Raw genomic sequence first — 22,748 nt, 5'->3', positions numbered from 1 at the left:
GTTGATGTACTGAGCATTGATGCGTGTGAGGTGGTGGTATCGTAGAAGGACGCGTTTGGCAGCCAAGGAAGGTAGTTATAGCCGAGCGCTAATATTTCAGATGCGGCGTGCGTCATCGCGCTTGTTCTCGAAGATCTCGCCCCTACGGCGTGGGATGCGATGCGGGGCTTCAACGGCAGGGATGCGAGATTCCTTTGCGCATGCCTTTCGTAATTTCCTTGACATTCCTTCACGATGACAGCAATTAGATAGTATATCCTTTGACTTTTCTGCCCATCTCGCCGAGAGTCCTACCGCCTACTCAACGAGCCAGTTATCGCCCAGTATAGTGGCGCAGTTTTGCAGGCGGGGTCGTGTTATCACATAGCAGCCTTGGTAAGCTTCAGCCCCCCATAGGTATCCCATGTAAAAGCAATCCGGAATCGCGGAAAGAGTCTGGGCACAGTTCCTTCGTGATCAGAACCTTGCCTGTGGGATTGCGCTTCTTCTTTCGTTGTTCACTGCTTTTGCGACAGCTTGCTCATTACTGTACTCCCGATAGCTTTGTCAAGGTTTGCATTCCTAACAGGGGAAACATCGGAAACACTCCATACCAGCAAACAGAAGCTTACCGGGTGAATACCGAAAGGATGGTCTTGGGCGCAAGAAAAACACCCTCTCGGAAGGGTAAGCTCTCCGATTGACTTTGTATTCGCCCGTAAATTAACAAGGTATACTAGGCTCCATGGCGGACATGCCTGGAGATCTGAAGGAGCAAATCGACAAGCTTGAAGAGCTGTTCGTCGTATCTACGCCTAAGTTGAAGGAGATCTCAGATCACTTCGTCAAGGAACTCAAGAAGGGGCTGACCAAGGAAGGCGGTTCCATCGTATGTGACAATCCGAGACTCTGCGCGCACCAGCTGACACCAAGTAGCCTATGATACCAACCTGGTGCATGGCCTTTCCCGATGGCAACGAAACCGGCCGCTTCCTAGCGCTCGACATGGGCGGTACCAACTTGCGCGTTTGCGAGGTCACTTTGACGGAAGAAAAGGGCGAGTTCGAGATTATACAGTCAAAGTACCGCATGCCCGAGGAGCTGAAGACGGGCACTGCCGACGAACTTTGGGGTTATGTCGCAGATTGCTTGCAGCAGTTCATTGATTACCATCACGAGAATGAAGAACTCGACCACCTACCACTGGGCTTCACATTCTCGTATCCTGTGTCGCAGGATGCCATCGACCACGGTGTGCTACAACGATGGACAAAGGGGTTTGATGTACAAGGCGTCGAGGGAGTGGATGTTGTACCTCCATTCAAGAAGGCCCTAGAGGAGCGTGGGGTCCCAATCAAGCTCGCAGCCCTGGTCAACGACACCACCGGCACGATGATCGCCTCAGCGTACACCAACACAAGCATCAAGATTGGCTGCATCTTCGGCACCGGCTGCAACGCTGCATATATGGAGGACTGTGGTTCCATCCCCAAGCTGGAGCACATGAACCTTGACCCCTCGCTGCCCATGGCCATCAACTGCGAATGGGGCGCATTTGACAATGAGCACCAAGTTCTCCCACGTACCCCCTACGATATCATCATTGACAAGGAATCACCGCGGCCGGGCCAGCAGTCTTTTGAGAAGATGGTTGCTGGATTATACTTGGGTGAGATCTTCCGACTAGTCTTGCTAGATTTACACAAGGGCAATGAATGCACCATCTTCGAGGGCCAAAACGTCAGCAAGCTAACCAAGCCATACTCTCTCGACGCCGGTTTCCTCGCGCAAATCGAAGAAGATCGTTTCGAGAACCTTCAAGATACCAGCGACCTGTTCAGCGAAAAGCTCGGTATCCGCTGCACGAAACCTGAGCTAGAGTTGATCAGGCGTCTTGCCGAACTCATCGGCACACGTGCTGCCCGTCTGACTGCCTGTGGTGTATCTGCCATTTGCAAGCACAAGAAATGGGATCAAGTACACGTCGGAGCTGACGGTAGTGTCTTTACAAAGTACCCGCATTTCAAAGTCCGACAAGCGCAAGCGCTCAAGGAGATTATGGACTGGCCGGCCCAATATGGCAAGGGCAAAGGCGATCCTATTGAAGTACTGCCGGCAGAGGATGGCTCAGGCGTCGGTGCGGCGTTGATTGCCGCACTTACTGTTAAGAGGGTGCAGCAGGGTCAGTTGGCTGGTATTAGGGATAAGGATACCTTACTCCAGATGGTGCCGAAGAAGAGTAAATAGAAGGGGGTCGTAAATACGCTTTATTCGCCTCGCAGTAATCGGACAATAGCATTGTAAATATCTTCCTGGGAGACTTCGGGCTGCCATCAATGTATATGCGCGATTGAGAGGATGGGTGGATATGTCTGGCATGGTACGGTAACAAGGAGGCGCAAGCCGGCTGTCCAATCAATATCTAATTCACTTGTTACACCCATCCTACCTACGTACCACCATGATCACCCTCCTCCCCCAAGACCCGACTTCCCATAACATTCCGTTGCGTCCCAAGCGCCCGCACTTTTCCCACTTACATACCACAGTAACGTATCTCGGCGAGCACAAGGTCAAAAAGGATTCATACATCTTCGTAAATTACCCTATCCCCCTCTCGAGCTACCTTCCACTTAAAAAAACGCATGTAAACTGTTGATAAAGTCCACAAAATTACGCGAAAACGAGGGGGGGGAAACAGAACTACAAATCATAGGCATCATCTGATGTGCACCAACGCACTTTTTCCTCGCCGACAACTTGAAAAAAAAAGGAAAACTGATCGCCCATGTATTTATAGATACAGCGCGTTCCGTATGGGTATATAAACTCCCTGATCTTGAGCCTGCGCCTTCTTCCTACAAATCACCTCTTTGGTTGGTTCCCAAAACAGTCGGGCTAGTGATCTATGTCTTTTTTTTTGAAAATCAACCGTAGGCCACAACTATCAAACGTGGGTTTGCTGCTCTGTTGAGAATTTTGTACATTTCACTCCAGAAACTTTTGGGACCCCGACCATGTCCTGCAGCTGGAGCAGTTTCTCTTGTGCCATCTCTTCGTTGTAGGATAGCGAAAACCTGGAAACACATGATCCTATGCTTCAATGAGACTACTTATCCGGGCAGTCAAGACTGCGTAAATAATTGTACTAGTTACAATTTATCTGCGGCTTGAGCTTTGCGTATCACGAGACAAGTTTAACGCCGTTGCTTGGATAAATTATACCTCAAGTTCCGGTTTCCCAACCTCTTGCTACACACTTGCTGTGCACCTGAAACCCTACGAGTGGAACGCACGGGTGATGTGTGTGAAAACGGAGTATGAGATATATGTTTCGTCGATATTGTTTGCAATTGTCAACTTTACTGTCCAACGCGCGCGCGTGTGTACAAACCCGGAGCTTTCCTCAAATTCCTCTTCAACCCACATTTTCCAGTCGATATCGTGAAGTATTCCCAACTATCACCCATATTCGCCAATTACAATGTGCTGTTGAGGCTGAGAGTAATGGGAGGCTTAAACCTCACCCCAAACAAGCCATGTTCCCGCTAGTCGATCGACACTGGAATATATATACACTCTATGCTGCATGCCAAAAGCTTTACACTTTTACGATCATGTCTTTCAGGCCTGCCATACTGCTCAATGCTTCATGCACTTTCACATAACATGTACAATGACGTACGACCCGGTGGAACAACCACAACTATAAAGCCCTCCCCCCAGCCTTTCCTTATCTTCTCCATACCACAGCTCTCCTCATATAGATATTCAAACCTGGGATAACGCAAAGTTATGTGCGTTTCTGAAACCACAGAAAATCTTATCGATGGTGGCTGGTGCTTTCCAAAAAAACGGTAAATATTCTCACTCAGTATGTCGTTTTGGCGGCGAGTGGGATTGCTGAGAACAAAGCCGGGGGGGGGGGGGGGTGAGAGTCATGGCTTCCGAAAAACGTCATTTACGTGCAAGGCGTGTGGATACATAGTATTCTGTATTTCTACACCTTGTGCGGCTTTACCTAGCTCGTTCTGGTGTGGGGGTTTATCGCGCCTTGGTAGGAGAGGGGTGATGTGGTGTAGTGTATCGGTTGGATTGCGTACTTAATTATCTACACAGGCATGGTATGTGTATATCAAACAGTATTACAGCTGAAATACGATGCTTATATTTGCCTATTTTTGTTGTTGTTTGTCTTTGCCGAAGGGAAAAGAATAAGAGGAACAGAGAGCCACCTGCATACCTGCCGCAGCAAAAAGACCCCCTTTCTTGGACAAACTTCCAACTTCACTCAGCAGAAGTTCAATATTTTGAGAGAAAAAATAAGCTAAATTACCATAACTAAAGTGACCTCATCATTACCCTTTTATTTGTTTTCCAATTTACCATATTAAATAGTCAATATCAATGTCAATCTTGTCCCTTGGCCAGGGTCTGCCATCTACGAACTCACGACTCAGTCCCTCCAACTATCCATAACATCATCAAATCATAAACTAACCAAGCTAAAAGCCGACTGCGAACCGAATCATCCACGCAGCTACTTGACATGTACCTCGTATCGTTTTATTCTGTAGTTATGCGCTTACTTACAGCACATCCAGCACGACTGTTGTAGACGTTAGCATTTGTGTTCATCTTCCCTTCTTCATGAAGGAATTAAGAAGGAAAGTAAACTTACTCCACTCCTCCAGTTGCTCCATCCCTCACCGCACGTCATGGGTGCAGGCGAGCACATCCTGGCGCACATGACTGGCAGCTGGGGGGTTGGGACGGGGGCGGGCTCAGAGGTTGTTTCGGGGGCGGGCTCAGAGGTTGTTTCGGGGGCGGGCTCAGAGGTGGATTCCGGGGCGGGCTCAGAGGTAGATTCCGGGGCGACCTCTGGGAGGATCTCTGGGAGGATCTCAGGGCTGACTTCTGGGAGAAATTCGGGGAGGATTTCAGGAGTGACCTCTGGGAGGATCTCGGGGCTGACTTCTGGGAGAAACTCGGGAAGGATTTCAGGAGCGACCTCTGGAGCAACCTCTGGGGCGACTTCAGGGGCAACTTCAGGAGCGACTTCAGGAGCAACTTCAGGGGCGACCTCTGGGGCGACTTCAGGGGCAACTTCAGGAGCGACTTCAGGGGCGACCTCTGGGGCGACTTCAGGAGCGACCTCGGGAGCAACCTCAGGCGTGGTCAGGGTAGTAGGATCCTGGTTGTTCGCACGGTAATAAGGGTAGTACTCTGAATAGTCCCAAGGGTACTCAGGTTCATACCCGTGGTGGTAGTCGTCGGTAGGGTAGCCACCATTGGTCTCATACCCGTGGTGGTAGTCGTCGGTAGGGTAGTCACCGTTGGTTTCGTATCCACCGTGGGTCTCATAACCACCATTGGTCTCATAACCACCGTTGGTTTCGTATCCACCGTGGGTCTCGTAGCCGTTGGTCTCGTACCCAGGGTCCTTAGCAGGGTAATCGCGCTTGTATTCAGTCTTGTACTCTGTAGTCTTGTACTCGTGCTTGTGCTCCGGGTACTTGTCCTCGTGGTACTCGTGCTTGTGCTTCGGGTCCTCGTGCTTGTACTCCTTGGTCTCGTACTCAGGGTAGTCGCGCTTGTATCCAGTCTTGTACTCGTTGGTCTTGTATTCGTGCTTATGCTTCGGGTCCTCATGCTTGTACTCGTCGGTCTTGTACTCGGCCTTGTGCTCTGGGTACTCAGCCTTGTATTCGTGCTTAGGGTCGGGCTTGTATTCCTGCTTGTATTCGGTCTTATAGTCGACCTCGTAGTCGGTCTTGTAGTCAGGCTTGTACTCCTTCGTATGGTATTGGGGGTGGGGGGAAGCTAGAGTGGTGGCGGAGAGGGAGAGGAGGAGTGCAACGCTAGTGGTGGTTGGGAAATGCATGATGAAAGGTGGCTATTTTTTTTCTTGTGTTAGGGATATTGGAGGTAGGTTCGGGATAGGGATATTGGTAAGATATGCTAAGGTATGGTAAGGTGTAAGATGATGTAGCTCAACTCAGACAGGAAGCCAGTACAGCACGATCCTACTAGAGAGTAGTGTAGACAAACGAAACAGGACGTACTTAACACTTTATACCACCACTCCCCACCTCATCCCTCGCATTCAAGGGATGCCAAGACACAGCATCTACCTCTCGCTCCCTCTTCCAAAATCTCACTTGGCAAGCTTTCCATTACCAAAGACACACCCTCTCCGAGTGGAGCGGAGCTTAGCCTATGGCTGTTTGGCTGTCCGCGTTCACATTCCGCCTTCCATGAGCAGGATATAGGTGCATCTTGGCATACTCTAACGCTTTATATTCGTGTAACGCGGGTGAAGTGGTCTAACTGAACATCTGAACAACTGACCAACCAGAACTGTGGGGGATACAAACTTGGATAGAATATGGGGTGTTGGTACGGCATGTCGCTGTCGATACGAGCTCGGTAGTACGTATGGATGCTCGTGATCGAGCTCGCGGCGTGCGGAATGTTGCAGTGGGTGGGCCGTGGTACCATACAAACTCATCGGAGCCAAGATATAGCAACGGAATTCGGTGGGCTGCCTGGTCCCTAGGACACGTCGTCAGCGATCTCAGCATGGGAAAATTGTTCCTCTCGATTTTGAAGTGTTGGTTGCCCCTCTCTACCGCAGCAATCTCCGCCCACCTCCCTTACCCTTCCACCCCGCAAGTCATCAAGCAGAAAAGCAGAAATCACCTTCAATGACACACTTCCAGATGAAGACGTACTCGTCCCCTCCATTGCCTGTCCATTCCTACCCCTGTCCCACCCCAGTCATCGGAGCTAGAATATAGCAACAGCATTTGGTGGGCTGGCCACGCCGCCTGGTACCTACAGATGTTGTCAGCGATGTCTGCGTAGTAGCATTACTCCTCTCAATCTCGATGTCTTCTCTTGCGCAATCTCCGCCCTCTTCCCTCCCCCTTCCACCCCATCCAACTTCGATTCCGCAAGACTCCAAACCAAAGAAACTACACTTACCTTCAAAGGCATGCTACCAACCCAACACGTACTTCTCCTCTTCCGCCCTTTTCCACCACCCGCTCCCTCCCCAGCACATCTCTCACAGACTGCCTCCAAATCCCACATCTCACCAATCATAACCCCCCACCCTGCAAGCAGCACCTGATGCAGTAGCCCCCCGCCTTGCAAATCTAGTTCCCAGGGTTCACCTGCCCAGAGACCACCAGGGGCAGTGTGGGGGCCGACGAGAGGGGACATTTCGAAGGAAGGGCTGTCGGAGGCGACGGCGGCGAAGGGGTGGCTCCAAAGGAAGGACAGAGTGCGGGGGGAGGACTGTGGTCGCGCTATTAGTTGGGGGGTTTGGGGAGGGAAAGGATATTCAGGAATCATAGAGGGATGCATATGGGAAAGGGAGATAACAGGTAGGCATGATAAGCATGAAAGGGAACAAGAAGCAGTTGAGGAAGAAACCATAACATACCTCCACCCCAATAAAAGCCGGCGGCTTCTCTGCCAATTTCCTCCGCTCCTGCACGCCCAACTTTATATAATCTCTCGTAAACCCCGTCCGAAGCAACAGAATATCACCTTCCCTAACCTCCACTCCCGTCTCACTCAACATCTCCTCCAATTCCTCAATTTTGATACTGACAGCCTGCAGCGCATACACCTCCCCCCTCCCCTTGCTCTCCAAATACCGCGGATAATCAAGCACAACGCCTCGTCCCACTATACCCCCGCGCTCAACAACTCTATTGATCCCAATCACATCCCCGCTCTCCAGATCTTGTTGCGTGCGCCCACCGTAGTACAGTTGTGCTTTTTGATATCCGTAGTGACGGAAGCCGTCCCATTGGCTACTGCCCTGCGTATTCATGTTCAAATGATCGTCGTTGACAGTGCGCTTGGTGCCATCTGGATGGGATTTACGCGTTATAGTGTGGGAGAATGGGGGCCGGTTGAAGGAGGGGTGGGATGGTAGGTTCAGTGTCCAGTCGAGGGAAATGCGTTCGCCGGTTTGGATTTCACTGGTGGCGAGGAGTGTGGTGGCGGGCGTGAGCGTGTTGAGGGCGCCCAATTCATCTGAGGGGCCATAGAGTCCCCATGCGTTTAATGGAGGACCGTTTTTATCGAGAGGGAGAGCGCTGAATGGTGGGCGTGGGGTAGGACTAGACATGTTGGAGAAATTCGATAGTTTTAGAAAGTTTTGGTATCGTGAGGCCGAGGAGATTGTTGCAGATTTTTATAAACCCAATTCACAGTATATGTGTGTTCGGGCGTCGGGGTAGTTTTGTGACGTAGGGTGGGGTAAGGGCGGGGCTGCCGTATCATGTTGAGACAAATTGTCCCGTTCGCTAAGCTGGAAGATAACACAACTGGGAGATCCCATCTCGGTGATCTAGTCAGTAATTCAACGTTTCGCAAGATATAGGTAATCGTTTGTCATGACGTCGTTTCATTCATGCTATATACAACATCAGCGATGCGCTCAAAAGTCGGGGCCCATGCCTACACCGCCTCCACGAGAACTTGTGTTCTTCAGATGGGCACCGCTGCCTTTGAAGAGACTCTGCCAGATGAAGGCTTCGCTAAGTAGCAATTCAATGTCTTTCTCAGTCCAATTGCGGGTGGGCAGCGATTGTAGGAACATCATGGTCTCCTGAAAGTCCATTTTCCTCAGCTGATCGGACCACTTGACAAGAAACGCGGCGCAGACGTAGAGATGAAAGGACGAGAACCCATCTTCCTCGGCCTGTTGAACAGTCAGTAAAGTTTTCAGACTCGGACAATGTACGCACCAGGTACGTGTCCCACATCCTTATTGTATTCTTGACAGATATTTCACGCATAAGTAGACAATTCATCCACCGGAAGCTGAACTGGATGAACTCGACGCCCTCATTTTCTAGGTGCTTGGCCAAGCTTGCATCTATACGTGTTGTGAGATCCCTCAGACGGACAACCTGCCGTTGGATACCTGGCTGCTGTGCAATGTAATTGTCTTGTATACCGTCCAAGAGCTTGGTGAGACACCAAAACGAGTCGGCCTCAACTGCATCCAATACTTGCTTTGGTAGCTGCCCAGGATCCATTCCAAACTCGATATCGGGATCTGAGATGTATGCACCAAGGAAGACCTGCCAGAAAGGAGTGACGAGGTCATTGATGCCTTGGACATAACCTGACGCGGGATGCCGGATTGCCCAGAGGTACAAGATGCGCTCGAGCGATCTTTGGGTTGCTTCGTAACTGTAGAGCTCCAAATGTGGATTCGTTCGGGGTACATCTATGCTGATTTGATGCCATATCGCTTCGTCTAAGCCACGCCCCCGGCCACGATTCGAGGATGTTTGCGAAGATGGTCCTGCTATGGCAGAAGCCACAGCGCCGGCACTGCCCGCAGTACCGCGTTCGAAAGCTTGACGGACGCCCTCCAAGTATTCCTTTCGCTTTCTCTCCAAGGTCGCGACCCGTCGCTCGCTGCTGGTAGGCAGGTAGCCGAGGAGGACCTGCCAGGTCATGGCGCGAACCTCTGATGGCACCCCTGACCAGGCCGAGTCGCGTAGATCAGAGAGTGAGATTGTGCTTGCCTGCAATATGCGCTTGAACTTGTTGATTCTCGTTGTCCGCGACGAAAATTCCTCGATTTGCTTGGCCGTTGCATTCGCCGGAAGACTAGGATGCGATATGAGGTGGAGTGAGTTTGCAGGGTCTCGCAGGATTTCTTGGTACTGTGGCCGTAGGATCTTCCCCTCGATCTTCTTCGCCGTGGGGTAATTGGGTATACCGCGTTCTTCGGCAATGTCGCCACTATCTATGCCCCTCCATGCTGCCGATGAGCCTGTACTCGTCCTGCTCAGCGTCCCTCCTGGATCTTTGGTCTGTGGAGGCTGTTTCCGCCGCCCTTTTCTTCGCATGTTTGCAATACTTGGGAGACCGAACTCGTCCTCATCGTCTTCGAACATGATGTCACCATCCTCGTCATCGCCATAGTTCCAATCTTGATGCGTTTCACGGAGAAAGTGGCTGTAGGTAGCTCGCGCCGGGCGGGGAGAAGTGGTGTTGCTTGTTCGGCTGGGCGCTATGCTCGACTCGCGACTGTGTGTCGCTGAAGGTGGGGTACGTGGACGTGAATTGGATCCTGAGACGCTCCTTGGGACGTCAGCATGTCGCACTTCTATTATGTCTGGAGCGCGGAGGGCGCGGAGGGGACTGTACAAGGAGCTGAAGTTGAGTATGTCGGCGTGTGAATAGGATGCGCCAATGACCCTTTTGCTTGGAGGACTCGAGGGATTGGACGAGGTGCGCCAAAAGGGAGACGCAGAGCTGTGTGAGAGAGAAAGAGAGAGTAGAAGTTAGCCAAGGAACAAGCAATCCATTCCTCCTGTGACCAGGCCAATGACCTACCCAGAGTGGTCTGTATGTCGGAAAGGCGACAATGTTAGCGCTGCCATTCACCCCTCACCATGACATGACGCCTTGGCTGTTGCTGAGAGAAAGGGCACGAACCGACCTGGACCATTTCCTGCGCGATCAGGTGTGGTTAGCAAAAGGCAAAGTCACATGATGCAGCCCTCTGCTGGCGCATGTGGCGACCATATAAAGAGGGGGAGAGAGAAAGAAAGAGACACACCTGCTGCTGTTGCTTTTTAGAGGCCATGATGAAGGTCGTGTCTTTATGAGAGATTACCTAGAGAGAGCGAGAGAGTCCAGAAGAGAGCCCCCACTGCTAGTTGTGGTAGCACGACGCCCGCACCGACACAACGCTATGGTACGGTAGTGGTGGTGGTGGTGGTGGTAGGTAGTTTCACTGTTTGAGAATGACTTTGTAGTAAGAGCACTAGTACGATAGAATACTCTACACAGCCAGCAGTAGGGCAACGGGGCAGGTACAATAGCTACAGCTACCTAACCTACCACCAACCTTTGCCTAAGTCGCGCCTGCCCCGCCAAGGCTGTTCCGACGCTAGCCAACTCTAGCGCGATTTTGGGCTCTCGGTCTCAGTCTCAGTCCTCACACACACACACTCTCTCTCTTCTCCGTTCTCCTCTCCGTCGCCCGTTGTCAGCTTTTGCTTTTCACCTCACCACTTCGCTACTAGCCATCAAACCGCCTATTCTACGTCCATCGCTGCGTCGACTGGCTGCCACAGCCCCTTTGCCAGCTCACCGGTCGTGTTAACAGTCCTTTTTGGGGCTCTCTTATCACCCACACCAAGCTCACCTCTCAGCTCCAGATCATTGCGCACAGTGCGCGTCGCCCTTGATTCAACTTTCATCAGTTGTTGAGCCACTCTTCAAGCTCACCGCGCCCACAATGGCCGACGAAAACTTCGAGGACGACATCTTCGACGATCTGTAAGCCTGCTTCGGACTGCGCCATGCTATGCTTCAGCCCTGGCGCTGCCCAATAGCTCCTAAGGTCACCGACTAATTTTGTCAGTTACGATGAGGAGCCAGCAGCGCAATCCTCTGCGCCGGCTGCTGCCGCACCAGCTCCCCAAGCTGAGCCAGAGCCTACACAAGCTGAGCCAGCCAGTGCACCCCCAGCAGAGACTGCTCAGAACGACGCTCACGATGCGGCTCCTTCGTGGCAAAACCAGCCTGCTGCAAACCAAGACCAAATCATGGACTCATCCGGCTATAAGGGAGGCGGCAATAATAATAACAACCAGTCCTATGACAATGCACCCGTAGAGGATGATAACTACGGGCCTATCAACGTCAAGGAAGACGGGTAAGTTTTGCATCATGTACATTCATTACTTCTATCAGAGGAGCGCATCATAAGGTAAAAGTATATACGAAAATAGTGAGTACTCAACAAGGCGTATTCAATGGATACTTGATCCTGGATCGACTATAAAGAGATGTACTACTAGGTTGGCACGTACTCAAAGCGTTGCAGTTGGCAGGCAGGATGGCCCTGTGGTGCAAGTGTGCGGTCTGCCCATAAGGTCGGCGAGCAAGAATTCGCAAAGGTCCATGCTTGGCACAGAGATCCACAACCTAGCTCAGAGGCTGCACATGTGGTCGAAAGAACTTGGGATATGCATCGCTATACTGGCGAATTGATCATGATAGGAGACGGTGCGCTGCAAGCAGTGACTGAGGGAAGACGCTGGGCATGAACACTCAACGGCTCTGCTATCTTAGGCCATCCTTCAACACACCTCGCTCGAGGATCATCGCGCTTTTCCACAAGCTTTGGTAGCGCAATATGTCGATATATACCTAGGTACTTGATAGCGCGTACCATCAACGCAAGCTGAGCATAGCCTTCGAGTCGTAGGATAGTCTGGTAGACAAACCACGCTCGACTTCATAGCAGAACACAGACGCTTCAACCGAACATACTGTGCCTGTTGCCAGGCTGCTCTCTCTTGAACATGGATCACATGGTGGATTTCTGAACACCTGGGTTGATGCCGCCTGCCAAACCTGATTTGGCGATCGCCACCAGGTCGACGATTTTGAAGAGAAGTGGCACGAAACTCGAGCTTCGCTTACACGTCCGGGGAGTGGGACCACGGCTTCTCTACAGAGGATGGCATTCGCAGTCCCATCAACAACCACACCACGATCACCTCAATGGCATGTACAGTCGGCCGTACAATGCATCAGACAATTGTTGTTCATTTGGTAGCTTTTCAACTCCATTGGCCAATCACAGTCTGCATCGGCAACCACATCTGCGACTAGTGGCCACCACCAAGACTTGTTCAGACGCCGATATATCTGGAAGAAGCATACAGTCCCAACAACATTTGCAATAGCCCTATGGAAAAAAGACAATGTTTCTCCTCTCAGCCTGGAGAATACAGGACCATGGATCGTTCTTCCAGGGCGATTACCAAGAAATCATGACATGCGACACGCCCAACCGCCAGCTTCCAGCTATGACCACTAAGAGATACATAGAATATCTCCATCCCCGCCAACCTGATGCGCTCCCATGTTGAAAAATGCTTTGCTTACAACCATGTGCCTCTGAATCAAGTCAATGCTAATTCTCAATGTAGAAAAATGTTCATTGGCGGGTTAAACTGGGAGACAACAGAAGGTACGTGACTATGGGAAAAGACAGATAGCACCAACATTCACGAGTCAAGTCACCTAATAATGCCATTACACAGATTCCCTCAAGGGCTACTTTACACAGTTCGGCGAGGTCAGCGAGTGCACTGTCATGCGCGATTCCGCCACTGGCCGCTCACGAGGCTTTGGTTTCCTCACCTTCCGGGATCCCAAGTGCGTCAACATCGTCATGGTCAAGGAGCACTATCTCGATGGCAAGATTGTATGATTACATTCATCATCCAACCAATCATGCACTGACAATGGCCAGATTGATCCCAAGCGAGCTATTCCCAGAGAGGAGCAGGAAAGGACGAGTAAGATTTTCGTTGGAGGTGTCAGCCAGGAGGCTACAGAGGAAGACTTTACCGCTTTCTTCAAGCAGTTCGGTCGTGTCGTTGATGCTACACTGATGATGGACAAGGAGACAGGAAGACCCCGTGGCTTTGGTTTCGTCACCTTCGACGGCGACGCAGCAGTTGACGCCACCCTTAAAGGACCTCTTCAAATTCTTGGTAAACCCATCGAAGTGAAACGCGCCCAGCCCCGCGGCAACATGCGCGACGACGATGGCGGTGACAACAAGAAGTTCGGCCGCAACAAGTTTAACAATCGCGACAATGGTCATAACAACCATCACAACAATAACAACAACGGCGGCTATGACAACCAGCAGAACCAAGGTCAAGCTGGCGCCAGCGGCATGAGCCCCGCCATGATGGCCCAGTACTGGCAACGCATGCAACAGTACTTTCAGACCATGCAGCAATCTCTCGCCCAGCAACAACAAGGCCCGATGGCCAACCCCATGGGCGGCATGCCAGGCGGTATGAACCCAATGGCCATGCAACAAATGCAACAACAGATGATGCAAGGCGGCGGCATGAACCGCAACACGGGCTCTCCCAATCCCCAAATGATGGGCCAAGGCGGCATGAACCCAATGGCCATGCAACAAATGCAGCAAATGCAAGCCATGCAAGCCATGCAGCAAGGCGGCGGCGGAGGAAACAACGCAGGCAATGGTGGAGCCGCTGGAGGAGGTGGTAATGTAGGAATCCCCCAACACGGCCCCGCATTCAATGCACAAGACCAACTCAAGTTTGAGCAGCAGAAACTCGAGCAGCAACTTGCGCGCACCCAGCAACGTTCCTCGGGCTACCATGCCACCGGCGGTCCCACGGCCTGGGAGGGCATGTACGACGATGCGCCCCAGCCGCATATCCCGTCTGGACCTGGTCGTGGTGGCGGCGGTAGCAGCGGGGGATTCAACAAGGGTGGGAGTCGCTCCAGACAGGGTAGTAGCCAGCCGCCTGTTACGCCCGGTCAGGCGCCAATTAATGCGCCCACAGGACCTAAGAATGCGGGCAAGCCGGGTGCGAATTATAGGGGCGGTGGGAGGGGTCAGAACTACAGACATCAGCCTTATGGGGGCGGAAGGGGTGCTTAGGGTGTAGAGTTGCTGAATTTTTGTGGGGGGAGTTCTTTCTTTGGTCATATGTATGTGGCTTTTGGTGTGGAGGAATGTGGATATGAAGGGTCATGGTCGGCGAGAAAAGTGATATGGATGGAGATCAGAATGGATGGGAAATCGGGGATGAGGAGATGGGTGATGTGAACAGAGATGGCTAGCTGGCTGGAGATGCATGGACGAAAAAGGATGCGTCGTTCACACATGGCTTTGGAGGAGTTTTTCATTAATGTCTCTTGTTCCACCCCGCTTCTCCCCTTTCCCCCGCTCTCCTCCCCTCTTCTCCTGTATTTTATGGGATTTTATTCTTTCTCTCTTGGAGTCTGGAAATATCAAGGCTGGAAATACTATGTCTTTAATGTAACACCGTCTCGCTTGCTTAACTTTGCCGTGGTAGTCGTGATTGTGGTTTTCTACGTCTTGTGTCCTGTATCCCTACCTCCTAGGTATATGCCACAACCATAATCCACACCCCAAAACTGAGAAGCCAACTCCGCTTCGACAGATTCAGAGTCTATACAGTTTCTTTCCATGTCTTCCATCCATACAACGATTGTATACAGTCCGACAAGGTGATTGCGTGGCAAGTCCGCGTCTTAGTAAGCGTGCGTATATATATAGCCTTCTGGATCATTAGAAACACGCACCTTCCACGCGTTCAACAGTTCGCGAAAGATGGTGAAAAAACGACAATCTTTTGTACAGATGAGAAGGCGTGGTTGTTGAAACCTGCGTGGTATGCGCAGATGGGGACAAGGGCTGTTTGTTGGAGAACTCCGTGGCCTGGGGATCATGCGGAGAACGGGTGTTTAAAAATTAAAGCTTGGAATATCATGTGTTTGGGGATCGGACGTCTTCTGTACCGTACGTGTGTGTGTGTGTGTGTGTGGAACGGGTTTAAATACCTCTACACTTGACATACAATACAGCATCTTACTTCCCCATGCTTCGAGTCGCTTCTTTTGCGTTCATGGTGGGAAGGACTGGTTAAAAAGTCAGAATTCTTCTTTTAATGTCTTTGGAGATTGGGATTTTGCTGTAGATGCCTGCGTGTATTAGTGAGAGACATAATTTCCGTGATGTTTGAAGCAGTGGACAGCACTTTGACCTGAACAACAAACTCGTATAACTATCAAGCATAAAAATACTCAGCACCGCATGACACTTCACACCGCCCAGACCTACCTCAATTTATCAAAACATACCTCCCGCAGTGGTATGTCTCGGATATGGCAAAGAAATCCTTGACATGTTTCCGCCCAAGAGAATTTCAGTGAATGTTCATAATCGCACTGGCGAACCTCGAATAAAAGCCCCTGTGAAAGCGCTCATGGTGTATTGACTCATCCTGCTGTTTTGCAAGCAAAAGTGATTTGCTAGAGAGAAGATGATAGATTCCTGCGTGATTAAGATCTCACGTGCACGGTGTGCTAGTTTCCCGCCCTGCACTTTGTTCTCACTCTACCGAATGAAAATCTCGAAGGCAATGTCTCATAAAGGATACATAGACCGTACTATGTCCCCTGTGCCCCCCGAAAACAAAAAATCCATGACAATATAATGATAGCGACGGTGCATTTCCGCTTGAACAAATTACCTCGAACAAAAACGACAATTGCACTCTCAATTCTAAATTTTTAACCCCAAACAACTATATCGGGGGAATTACTCCACAACATGACCATGCCCAAAACCACCCTACTGAAAGAACACTACGACCATACACGCAATCACTCTCACGCAATCAAGCACCCCTAGCTCAAACCCCACCCCACCCCTATCACAGACACCCACAAGCCCACCCATCATGATCACACACACGTCCAGCCATCTCTCTCAAACCCCTCAAACTCCTCAACACCCACCAACCCATCAACCCACCATACCCAAATAACCGTACAATCTCCCCCCCACATCCTACAAAATCCGCACCGCAGCCTTATGCCCGTGTCCAGAAAGTCTGCTCTCAATATACACCATGTGTAGCTGTATCCCCCACCTCCAGCAAGAAAAAAAACACAATCTATACTATTCCAACCGCCACTCTGTACCCCTGTGTGCCGTGATATCGATGTTTATGTCAATATACGCCCTTCACATCCCACGCTCAAGCCTCACAGCCAGCATACGTCGATACCGTTTACCCTACCCATTCGCGCACGAAAAACTTCAAAGTGTGCAAATATGGGAAAGATGTACTACGCATGTAATACGCTGCTCTCCCTTCACCTGCGCGTGCCACGCAGGAACCCAGTCTGCTTTTTTCTGGGAGGAGAGCGGGGACAGGTGTACGTGATTTGGGGGTTGAAGGGGGGCCGTTTTGTTGGTGGCTCTGGATACGCGGTGTTTATACATGGGAATTGGGCTGGCTGTGTGAGTAGGTGTGTTGGGTTGTGGTTTTGGGTTGTGGGATGGGGTGGCGTTTGGGTGGGATGCGTTGTTGGATATGTTTGGACTTTCCACAGACATCCAGGACGGGATTTATGTTTTGGGCTGCGAGGTAGTGAGGGGGGAGTGGTGGTGAAATCGTGGTGAAAGGGAGTGTGTGGAGGTGATGGGGGATGGGATAGAGTAGAATACAGTAGTCGAGAGAATGGCGTTTAAATGCAGTATTTGATGTTCCGAGGAAACTGTTCAGAGATAGTTATTGTGACTCGATGAGAAGAAAATCTGGAGTCAAGTACAAGAGAGAGAGAAAGGCACCAAGTGAGTCAGTCGTTTGAAAGTATTGAGAAATCTTGTATATTTTGCACAGCAAGAGTGCCAATAATTAGTTTCTATGAGGGAGAGAACAGCGTGTCGTCGTTATTCATACTGAACAACATGTGCGCGGCGTTTTCGCTCCTGCTCATAGAACTTCATGGCCTAATATCAATGGCATGAGCCGCGACTAGGCAGATGAGCACAAATCCTCTATCCCGAACCTCTACCGGTAACGCCAAAGGAAACTCCCAGCAGTAAGACCGAGATCCTACTCAATAAGGGCAGCCCACTTCTTTCCCGTTCCCTTCTCTCCAACCTTGCCAACCCATCCCCTCAATACCGATACCATCTTTTCCCGTTTTCCACCAACCGAACCACGCAACATCTCCTCAATTCCATTCTTGACTCCAATCTCGCGGCAACGCTGCATCAGGAACATCTCAATCGCTATACCGGGCCCAAAGCTCGCGGCCACGACATGGTCCCTACCCGGCCCCAATTTGCGCAAGCCATTCAGTACGATGAGAACGGTGGGGCTCGAAGAGTTTCCGTAGTTTTCGTAGACGGCAAGGGAGGCGCGGATGTGGTCTTGGGAGAGACCGAGGTTGTCGGTTGCACCTTGGAGGATGGAGGCGCCGCCAGGGTGCAAGGCCCAGTCGAACTCTGAAGGGGTGAGGTGAGAGGTAGGCGGGGAGTTTGATTTGTGTAGGTGTGCGAGCATGGGAAGGATGGCGCTGACGGCGGTCTTTGGCACGTGTTTAGTGATGTTGGCGATCATACCTAGTGGAGTGTCAATGTTAGTTTGTGATCCACCGCTAAAACATATATGTAATGCATATGGACTCGATAACTTACCATGTTCCTCCATGTTGTAGGACATTTGGTCCGCCGTACCAGGCACAAGCATACTACCCCATTGATGCAGTTCATAGACTGGACGCTGTCCTGATGCCCGGTCAAGTGCCAATCCGTTCGTGACGACCACTGCGGCGGCAGCATCCGAGAACAGTGCGGGCGCGATATGAAGCTCTTGATCTTGGAGGCAGGCCTGCAATTCCGCTCGGAGAAATAGACTACACAACTCGCAGGCAATCACAAGAATTCGTGCTGGCTGTCCTCGCGATGAGGCAGCAGCTGCCAGATTCGCAGCTGCTCGTAGCGCTGACAGGCCGCCTGCGCAACCCACGCCGTGTAGCAGAACGCGTTGCACACTTGGATCGAGGCTAAGTTTCTGACACACAAAGAGATCGTAGCCGGGGTTGCTCTGAGTGGTGCAAGTGACGGCAACAATGTGTGTGATTTCCGAGGCTGATACTTGAGCTTCGAGCATAGCCTTGCTGCACGCCTGAGCTGAGAGCGCCACACCAACGTCTTGATAGATGGATGATAGCTCTTGAATGCTTGGAGGGGCTGCATCCTCTTTTGTCCATGTCGATGGGTCGAAGATTATGGGGCGTGCCTTGATTTTTGTCCTACGGTTGAAGTGAATCAACTTTTGCAATCTGATAGTCAAAAGAGTTAGCTTCTTCACTACGCACAGCTTTTCAAAATGAATACAAGATACTTACCCTGGCTCAGTAATTCGGTCGGGATACAGTCGGTTGAGCAGACCTTCAAAGTCGTCCTGTTTGACAGTGTGGGGAGGATAGGCAGTGGCCAAGCCTGTGATGAAGATCGAATTCATGATGTCTGTTTATGATTTATCCGTGAACCAGACAGCAAGAGTTGCGATTGAGAGAGTTCAAGCGTAGAGGCTCGCGTTGTGGGCGCGTCTCGCGTTTGTACCAGTCGGTCGGTGAGAGTGCGGTCGGTGAAAGTGGAAGTAGCTCAGTGTTGTCACTGAAGGCACGACCGTACAATAGTGTACTTGTCAATTTGATATCTTGAAAAGTGCAGGGAATCGATAGAGAGCTCACGAACTGTTGGGCAGTGGTTGAATGATGTGAGGCTCATGCGGGTTGAGCGGCGACGATAGCGGTGGTGGTGGTGACGGGCTACATATAGAAGGAGGGAGTGCAAACGGAGAGTGAAAGCACATGAGGTCCCTGCGTAGCAGTGTGAACGAACACACACAGTGCTGGGTGAAAATACGAGGCATTGTGTGATGCTGCGCCATGCATAGACCATTATGCTACTGTAGACTGATGTCTCGCCCCCCACTGCCTAAGTGAATCCAAGCAACACGGTGAGCGAGAATGCTCGCCCCGTAAGCCACATACCAACCAGACCTCTTGATTCATTGACCAATGACTTGAAGGAATCACGGTATGCTCATGGAACTTCCAAAGGATTATTGGGGGAGACGTTGTTGCTAAGGTATCTAGGCTCAACGGTCCGAAGGGAGGATGCATAGACAGGAATCATTGTGGTTCGCAGGATGGCATTGGCAGTTCAAAGAAAGATGCACGCGGTTTCCAATAGCGGAATTGTGGACAAACGGATAACAACCCAATGCTGGCTCTTGGAGTATCAGTAGGCCACGATATGCCCCAAACACTCCAACATTCGCAGACTAGTGTGAAGTAGAGGATATCTACATACAGCAGGATCCATAACATCCATAACACCATATGATCAGGACGCATTATACTGGACGGTAGGAAGCCATTCCAGCTCGTGTTGGTACCGCGTAGGTCCAGTTCCTGCCTTGAGCAGTGTGGTAAAGCTTGTGCCGAGGAAGTGCCATCAAATGCAAATGTCGAGGTCATGATCATGTTGGTGCGAATGTTTACGTGTTGGCCTTGCACGAGGATATTGTGGTTCCAGTTCGGATGTGAAGTCCTCGACGGGTACCTGCTTAGACAACCGATACCAAGGGTTCCACGCACAACTCGAATTTTATCGAGACTCGAGAGGGAGGATTTTCAGCCGCATGACGTTGCACAAGATGTGATTATCCAAGATCTCACTAGCGAGCCTAGGTGCCTTGAGTCGAGAGTGCCGTGAATAGATCATGGCGCGGATACATTTTCCCTACTCGTTCACCGGAGAGATGTCAGATTCACAAAGGCGATCGACGAGCGGGGAGTAGATATAGCTCCAAGGGCTGAGTCTTAACATTTTGTGTCATTGTCAGGCATGTTTGTAAGATTATCGTAGGATGTACGGTCGCTGCCTGAATTCTTGGGTAGGCTGAGCCACACTAGTCCAGCTCCCCATCAAGCTGCTCTCAGTCGCCTAACACGGTTCACTCATATTGGCATATCGAGGTGCTCTCATTCGGGCTGGCCTGGTGGGAGAGAACCAGAAAAGGCCGACAAGGCTGAACAGGGAGTGGAAAGAACTTCTGCGTGGGTATCCTGGATGTTTATTCCAACGCATGGTTGCGGCGTGGACATGTTCTCGTAAGCCCAAAGAGGTTGTCAAGTGATGTCTTTGGTGTCCGCGGAGCAGCATAGCAGGGTTCTGCATCATGATTCAGGTCGTCAGTACAAGGCACTGATTGGGAAGTCTGCGCGATTCAACAATGCCTTTAAGTTGCTTTATCGTAGCAAAAATCTCGCCTTGTTTGTCCGACGGCGATCCTTGAGGATTGGCAAGACAGTGTATCAAGAGCACGTTTGTTGTCATCCTTATTTCTACATCTTTTTTTGACTGCCGCAAGGTTTCTTCCAACGAGATAGGGGCATACGATCCAAACAGATCCTGGACATCATGAAATCAACTCCGAGGCCGTGCTATTGGCATGTGTGAATCCCAAGATGATGGACCGTTCGTTTCACTGTGGGTACTCTATGTTCGATGGCGTGCCTCGCAAAAGATCGAGGTCCCGGAAGATCAGCCGGGTAAGACGAAAGACCAAGACCAAAAGATCTCAGGTCCACCACGGCATGACCCAAATACCGGGTTGACAAGGGGCCCACAACCAAGCACGCCCACGCACACACACATCTTCGCCCGTCATCCCATCCTCGCGGCATGCCGTCAGCCTCAGGTGTACACTTACCTATGCTCCATTGGGAAATGTACGGTGGTATGTAAGTAAGTTTCGGGCCGGCTACACAAACATGTCAAAGTGGCCCCCCCCCGCCAAAAACGTGTCAGTCAGGTACATACCCGGGACACATACGAGAATGTCTCATGGTACCAAGATAGAGGAACCCACCAGCAGTCTGAGCGCGGTGCTGGACGGCGCGGGCCTATCCAACCCGCTAAGGTCACGTGTCGCATTGCCTTCCCAAAGCGGAACCTGGCCTGGCAAGCCGTGCGACAGTGCCCAGCCAACCCGCAAGCAACTCGGCCAGACTTCAAAGGACATCTCGCGAAAGGGGTTTGCTTGTAGAGTAGTCACTCACGTGCATGGAGGAGCCGTTGCATATTCCATGAGGCCGACAGAGCTTTGGCGGTAAGACAGCAAGCAAGACGCCGTGGAATACTTTGTGGCAGTGAAGGCTGCTATATAGTCTTGAGTTTCGCTGGTCTGGCAAGGAAAGTAGGCACTAACTCCGAGGTGGCCAACAAGTGGGAGAGAGATGGTATTATCGTGGGATCATCATGGAGGTGATGGGGCATTGCAGACGCGGGAATCAATGTGAGTTGGTGATGCTGACCGATGACATGTACCTACCACCCACCACTTACCACCTACCAACTGCCAACTACCAGCTACCAACTACTAACTACCAATTACCAACTACCTACGGGATCTGACGCTAACAAGCCAACCTCAAGTTACGACTGCTCGAGCCCCAACCGCTCAGATGCCAGAGCCCTAGCCTCCAAAATATACACTCGACTGCCCCTCGAACTCCGCAACCGCGTCTACACCTACTGCGTACAAGGCCCTTACGACGACGAAGTCATAATCCGGCGATCCCTCCATAGCCGCAATGCCTTTGACTTTCTGGTCCGAGAATCCTCGGGCCCGCACTCCTATCTCTGGGTCGAGGACCCAACCGCCTCCCTGATTAGCTCTGAACGCATGACGACGGCCACTGCGCGCGAAATGCTGGAAGCCTACTATTGGACACGCGTCTTCAAGTTCTCCCATCGTGAACTCGACCTCCTAACCGCCTTCCTAGGCACTGACGTCTTTGGCCTCGGACGACTACCAGTCATCTACGCAAGACGGCTGCACATTCAGCTCCGCCCATTCGCACATGCACAGCGTTCGCCCAAGCACGACGCAAAGGAGCAAGCAAAATGCCGCCAGGCCATCTCGGCGCTCGCAGCCATACAAAACGCGCGCACAGAGGTGGTCGTGCAATTCGATCTCGCCCGACATCTTCTCGACGGCGCAAGCAGCGACGAGCAGTTTTCCGCAGAGGACGCTGCATTTCTACTACTGCTTGTGCGGGACCTCATTGCGTTGAAGGAAAAGGGGTTGCGCGTGGAGATTTTGTTTAGTGGGACTTGGAATGAGCATCCTAGTACTCGCATCCGCAGCATGTCCATTTGCTCGCCGGAAGAGTGCATGGTTAGAGTGACAAAGGCGGCTCGATATGTGCGTCTTGGGGAGACGCCTTGAAGAAATGGTTCAAACTCTCAAAAGGATCAAGGTGCGCTGTGAATTCGGCAAGTTTTTTTTTTTTTTGCTCAAATGCATGAA

General features: G+C 51.2%; 8 protein-coding genes across 8 annotated transcripts; 3 read left to right on the top strand and 5 right to left on the bottom strand.

Moving 5' to 3' along the window:
• The first annotated feature begins 145 nt into the window (after positions 1–145).
• On the top strand, positions 146–2,440 carry IAQ61_004706 (uncharacterized protein). The gene is made up of 4 exons (XM_066096465.1): positions 146–375; positions 542–666; positions 720–868; positions 916–2,440. Exons 2-4 carry the CDS (start codon positions 630–632, stop codon positions 2,224–2,226), a joined length of 1,497 nt encoding a protein of 498 aa, XP_065953783.1. The 5' UTR covers positions 146–375; positions 542–629; the 3' UTR covers positions 2,227–2,440.
• A 1,892-nt stretch (positions 2,441–4,332) lies between these two features.
• Positions 4,333–5,863, bottom strand: IAQ61_004705 (uncharacterized protein; the record flags this gene model as incomplete). Its single annotated transcript, XM_066096464.1, has 2 exons — positions 4,333–4,588; positions 4,690–5,863. 2 exons carry the CDS (start codon positions 5,861–5,863, stop codon positions 4,569–4,571), a joined length of 1,194 nt encoding a protein of 397 aa, XP_065953782.1. The 3' UTR covers positions 4,333–4,568.
• Positions 5,864–6,305: 442 nt separating this feature from the next.
• Positions 6,306–8,125, bottom strand: IAQ61_004704 (uncharacterized protein; the record flags this gene model as incomplete). The annotated part of the gene is made up of 6 exons (XM_003839310.2): positions 6,306–6,309; positions 6,357–6,534; positions 6,682–6,739; positions 6,784–6,816; positions 6,967–7,281; positions 7,430–8,125. The coding sequence occupies 6 exons, from the start codon at positions 8,123–8,125 to the stop codon at positions 6,306–6,308; spliced, it is 1,284 nt and encodes a 427-aa protein (XP_003839358.2).
• A 279-nt stretch (positions 8,126–8,404) lies between these two features.
• IAQ61_004703 (uncharacterized protein) lies at positions 8,405–10,609 on the bottom strand (the record flags this gene model as incomplete). Its single annotated transcript, XM_066096463.1, has 7 exons — positions 8,405–8,413; positions 8,462–8,701; positions 8,748–10,101; positions 10,168–10,275; positions 10,357–10,366; positions 10,459–10,474; positions 10,583–10,609. The coding sequence occupies 7 exons, from the start codon at positions 10,607–10,609 to the stop codon at positions 8,405–8,407; spliced, it is 1,764 nt and encodes a 587-aa protein (XP_065953781.1).
• Positions 10,610–10,961: 352 nt separating this feature from the next.
• Positions 10,962–14,866, top strand: IAQ61_004702 (uncharacterized protein). The gene is made up of 5 exons (XM_066096462.1): positions 10,962–11,307; positions 11,393–11,686; positions 12,972–13,012; positions 13,086–13,249; positions 13,298–14,866. The coding sequence occupies exons 1-5, from the start codon at positions 11,267–11,269 to the stop codon at positions 14,474–14,476; spliced, it is 1,719 nt and encodes a 572-aa protein (XP_065953780.1). The 5' UTR covers positions 10,962–11,266; the 3' UTR covers positions 14,477–14,866.
• Positions 14,867–17,468: 2,602 nt separating this feature from the next.
• IAQ61_004701 (uncharacterized protein) lies at positions 17,469–18,884 on the bottom strand (the record flags this gene model as incomplete). Its single annotated transcript, XM_066096461.1, has 2 exons — positions 17,469–18,672; positions 18,769–18,884. The coding sequence occupies 2 exons, from the start codon at positions 18,882–18,884 to the stop codon at positions 17,469–17,471; spliced, it is 1,320 nt and encodes a 439-aa protein (XP_065953779.1).
• Positions 18,885–19,560: 676 nt separating this feature from the next.
• On the bottom strand, positions 19,561–19,914 carry IAQ61_004700 (uncharacterized protein; the record flags this gene model as incomplete). Its single annotated transcript, XM_066096460.1, has 1 exon — positions 19,561–19,914. The coding sequence occupies one exon, from the start codon at positions 19,912–19,914 to the stop codon at positions 19,561–19,563; it is 354 nt and encodes a 117-aa protein (XP_065953778.1).
• A 1,758-nt stretch (positions 19,915–21,672) lies between these two features.
• IAQ61_004699 (uncharacterized protein) lies at positions 21,673–22,667 on the top strand (the record flags this gene model as incomplete). Its single annotated transcript, XM_066096459.1, has 2 exons — positions 21,673–21,731; positions 21,872–22,667. 2 exons carry the CDS (start codon positions 21,673–21,675, stop codon positions 22,665–22,667), a joined length of 855 nt encoding a protein of 284 aa, XP_065953777.1.
• Between the last annotated feature and the right edge of the window lie 81 nt (positions 22,668–22,748).

Source organism: Plenodomus lingam (genome assembly GCF_022343315.1).
Source record: "Plenodomus lingam strain CAN1 chromosome Unknown contig_19, whole genome shotgun sequence".
Taxonomy (NCBI): domain Eukaryota; kingdom Fungi; phylum Ascomycota; class Dothideomycetes; order Pleosporales; family Leptosphaeriaceae; genus Plenodomus; species Plenodomus lingam.
This window is presented reverse-complemented; position numbering and strand designations above follow the sequence as displayed.